The 3,549-nt window shown below is 46.1% G+C and overlaps 1 protein-coding gene across 1 annotated transcript; it reads left to right on the top strand.

The window, feature by feature from the left end:
- Positions 1–1,110: 1,110 nt before the first annotated feature.
- Positions 1,111–2,545, top strand: LOC112077445 (traf2 and NCK-interacting protein kinase). Its single transcript, XM_070441697.1, has 5 exons — positions 1,111–1,153; positions 1,406–1,506; positions 1,693–1,842; positions 1,935–2,094; positions 2,475–2,545. Exons 1-5 carry the CDS (start codon positions 1,111–1,113, stop codon positions 2,543–2,545), a joined length of 525 nt encoding a protein of 174 aa, XP_070297798.1.
- The last annotated feature ends 1,004 nt before the right edge of the window (positions 2,546–3,549 follow it).

Here is a 3,549-nt window from a genome sequence, read left to right as displayed (position 1 = left end):
TCATATCCTCGGTGATCTTGATGAATAATTCTCACTCTTTGTTTGTTGGAAATATTATACTACATTCTAATTCAATTCTCATTTTATCTAACATTATTTATAATAAGTTACCTTCTTATTCTTGCTAAGTTAAGTTTACGAACTGTTCTTTATTTTGTGCCATCCAAGTATCTGTTGTACAGATGTCTCGCTCTTACCAGCGTGGAAGCAGAAGGTCGGAAGGTTTTTTAACACTAAGATCTGCAAGGATCAGTCGTCACATTAGAGTGCTCCATGCCTTTATCTCTGCTCATGACTTACTTTATTCACGATATCTCGCGTCACTCGTCTGTGTTCTTCCACTCTCTTCCCAAACCCCATGATACATCACGTATCTCGATACCCCACTGAGCGTGAAGTAATGCTATGTTCTCTATCTCCCATGCTCTCTCTCCCATGCTCCTCTCTCCCATCCTTCTCTCTCTCTCTCTCTCTTCTTCTCTCTCTCCGTCTTTACTTCTCTCATCTCCTCCTCTCTCTCTCTTCTCTTCTCTCTCTGTTCTCTTTTAATACTCTCTCTCTCTCCGTCTCTCTCCTGTCTCTCTAGGTGTGAACCTGCTGGTGGGGACAGAGCATGGTTTGATTTGCTTGACCGTAGCGGTAGGGGGAAAGGTCTATAACTAATAACAGGAGACGCTTCCTACAGATGGATGTCCTGGAGGGAGTTAATGTCCTGGTTACTATATCAGGTAATTACGCGGACTGACGCAGGTCAGGACATTACATAACCGCAGACATGACCACAGAGGGAGAAACTTGCTCTGTTAGTTTAAAGAATGGCTGTGAAATTGTTTTGATTACTCTGATGAGACACCGTTTATAAGAACTCTTGTTCTGATAAAGAGACATCTCTGTTCTTCTGATAGATACTCTCTGTCTGTAGATATCTCTGTTTCTCTCTCTCTTTCCTCTCTCCTGTCCTCTCTCTCTCCTCCCTCCAATCTTCTCCCCCTCCAGGGAAGAAGAATACAGCCTGCGAGTGGTACTACCTGTCCTGGCTGAGGAAATCAGGATACTCCACAACCCTGCTCTCGACTGGCTGAGGTGGAAAGAAGAAAGCCAGGGTTGGGTATGGTAGGAGAGCTGGAGGGTCTGCGGTACATTACAAGTCGGGGTACGCCGCCCGGGGAACTCTTTCTATCTCGCTCTCTTCGTCGCTCTGTGTGTGTGTGTGTGTGTGTGTGTGTGGTGTGTGTGTGTGGTGTGTGTGTTTGTGTGTGAGACGGACCTCCTTTTGTGTGTGTTTTGCCATCTATTCTGTGGTTTGTTGCCGTCTCTTCTGTGTGTGTTATTGACTCTCTTGTGTGTGTGTTATTGACTCTCTCTGTGTGTGTTGTTGACTCTCTTCTGTGTGTGTTGTTTCCAGTAAAGTACGAGAGGATCAAGTTCCTGGTGATCGCTCAGAAGAACGCAGTGGAGATCTATGCCTGGGCCCCCAAACCCTACCACAAGTTCATGGCCTTCAAGGTAACTGACACACCGGGTTGAGATGTGATGTTGTAGTTAGGTAGACATCTTGGAAGTACAGGGACTCCTTGAGAGAAAATGTTGCACCGTTGTCTGTGACAATACTATGGGGTTTGTCACGTTGTTTGATACTAGTTACTCTGGGGTCAATAGTAACACCTTTCTCTCTCTCCCCCCACCTCTTAGTCGTTCACTGACCTGCAGCACCGCCCRCAGCTGGTTGACCTGACGGTGGAGGAGGGGCAGAGGTTAAAGGTCATCTACGGCTCCAGCCTGGGCTTCCATGTCATCGACGTCGACTCTGGCAACCCTTACGACATCTACGTSCCCTCACACGTACGTCTGTGTGTGGTGTGATATGTAGTTATTCTTCCTGACTGGCAGGGAGATYGCCAGTAGATAACCATTATCTCTCTGTCTGTCTATAGATTCAGACCCAGGTGACTCCCCATGCCATCGTGATTCTTCCTAAGACAGACGGAATGGAGATGTTGTTGTGTTATGAAGATGAGGGAGTGTACGTCAATACCTACGGACGCATCACTAAAGACGTCGTGCTGCAGTGGGGAGAGATGCCTACTTCTGTTGGTGAGTGTGGTGTGGGTGTGTGTGTGTTGGTGTGGGTGTGTGTGTGGCTCAGCTTTGTTTTAGGCCTGTGGGAACTTGTTTAGGTTCGTGTAAAGTTTAATCAGATTCAATCTCAACTCTGTTGTGTTCTTTCTGTCTCATGCTCTCTCCTTCTGTTTCTTTCCCTCTTTATCTCTCTCTCTTTCTCTCTTTCTCTTTTTATCTCTCTCTCGTTCTCCCTTTATCTCTCTCTCTTTCTCTCTTTCTCTCTCTCTTTCTCTCTTTKTCTCTCTCTCTTTCTCTCTTTATCTCTCTCTCTTTCTATCTTTATCTCTATCTCTTTGTCTCTTTCTCTCTCTTTCTGTTTCTTTCCCTCTCTCTTTCTATCCTTACTCCTCCAGCCTATATCCACTCTAGCCAGATCATGGGCTGGGGGGAGAAGGCCATAGAGATCAGGTCTGTGGAGACATAGAGATCAAGTCTGGTGAGACAGGACACCTGGACGGGTCTTCATGCACAAGAGAGCCCAGAGACTCAAGTTCCTGTGTGAGAGGAATGACAAGGTAAAGAACATGCGCGGACACACACACATTCATTCTCTATGCCTGCAAACAATCATGTCTTCTAATGCTGTTGTGTGTGTTGTGTGTGTGTGTTGTGTGTATGTCTAGGTGTTCTTGCGTCGGTGAGGTCTGGAGGCAGCAGTCAGGTCTTCTTCATGACCCTCAACCGTAGCTCCATGATGAACTGGTGGTGAAACTAACTCCTCCCACTGTCTTCCCATTGGCCTGCTCAGCTGTCCATCACGGCCAAAGCTAATTTCATAAGCAATTAAAACAATGGTCCAAGAGAATCAAATCGCACCTGAATCAAACAAGTGAATTGAAAAATAGGAGTCCAACACTGAATCAATCGAACGCTGAGAGAATCAAATATCAAATCAGTGTGAAAGAATTGAATTGTAAATGAATCAAGCTCTGAGAAAATCAAACTTGAAGACATTGAAACACTGAGAGACTACAACACTGTAACAGACTTAAGACTATAAAGATTCAAATAATAAAAAGATACATGACTATAAGAAGAGGAGTCTGAAGGTAGAGGTGTTTGGATCAACGGAGGCGTGTTTCCCGGTTTTCCAAGATCTCGACTACCGTCTGTGGAGATGAACCGTACTTCCGGATCCTAATCTTTCTTTCTCTCCTCCCTTCACCTTTCACTTCCCCTCTCTCTCTCGACCACTCCACCCTCTTCTCTAAAATATCGGCTATGTCCCTTTAAAACAAAATCACACGCCTCTGTCTCCCTCCTCTTCTTCCTCCCATCCCTCTTCCCTCCTCCCTTCCCTCTCTCACTCTCCTTCCCTCTTCTCCTCCCATCCCTCTTCCTCCTCTCTCCCATCTCCTCTCTCTCCTCCCATCCCTCTTCTCCTCCCATCCTCTTCTCCTCCCATCCCTCTTCTCCTCCCATCCCTCT

The sequence above is a fragment of the Salvelinus sp. IW2-2015 genome, unplaced genomic scaffold (genome assembly GCF_002910315.2).
Source record: "Salvelinus sp. IW2-2015 unplaced genomic scaffold, ASM291031v2 Un_scaffold4572, whole genome shotgun sequence".
NCBI lineage: Eukaryota > Metazoa > Chordata > Actinopteri > Salmoniformes > Salmonidae > Salvelinus > Salvelinus sp. IW2-2015.
The sequence above is the reverse complement of the archived record's forward strand: the minus strand, read 5'-3'. Positions and strand labels throughout refer to the sequence as shown.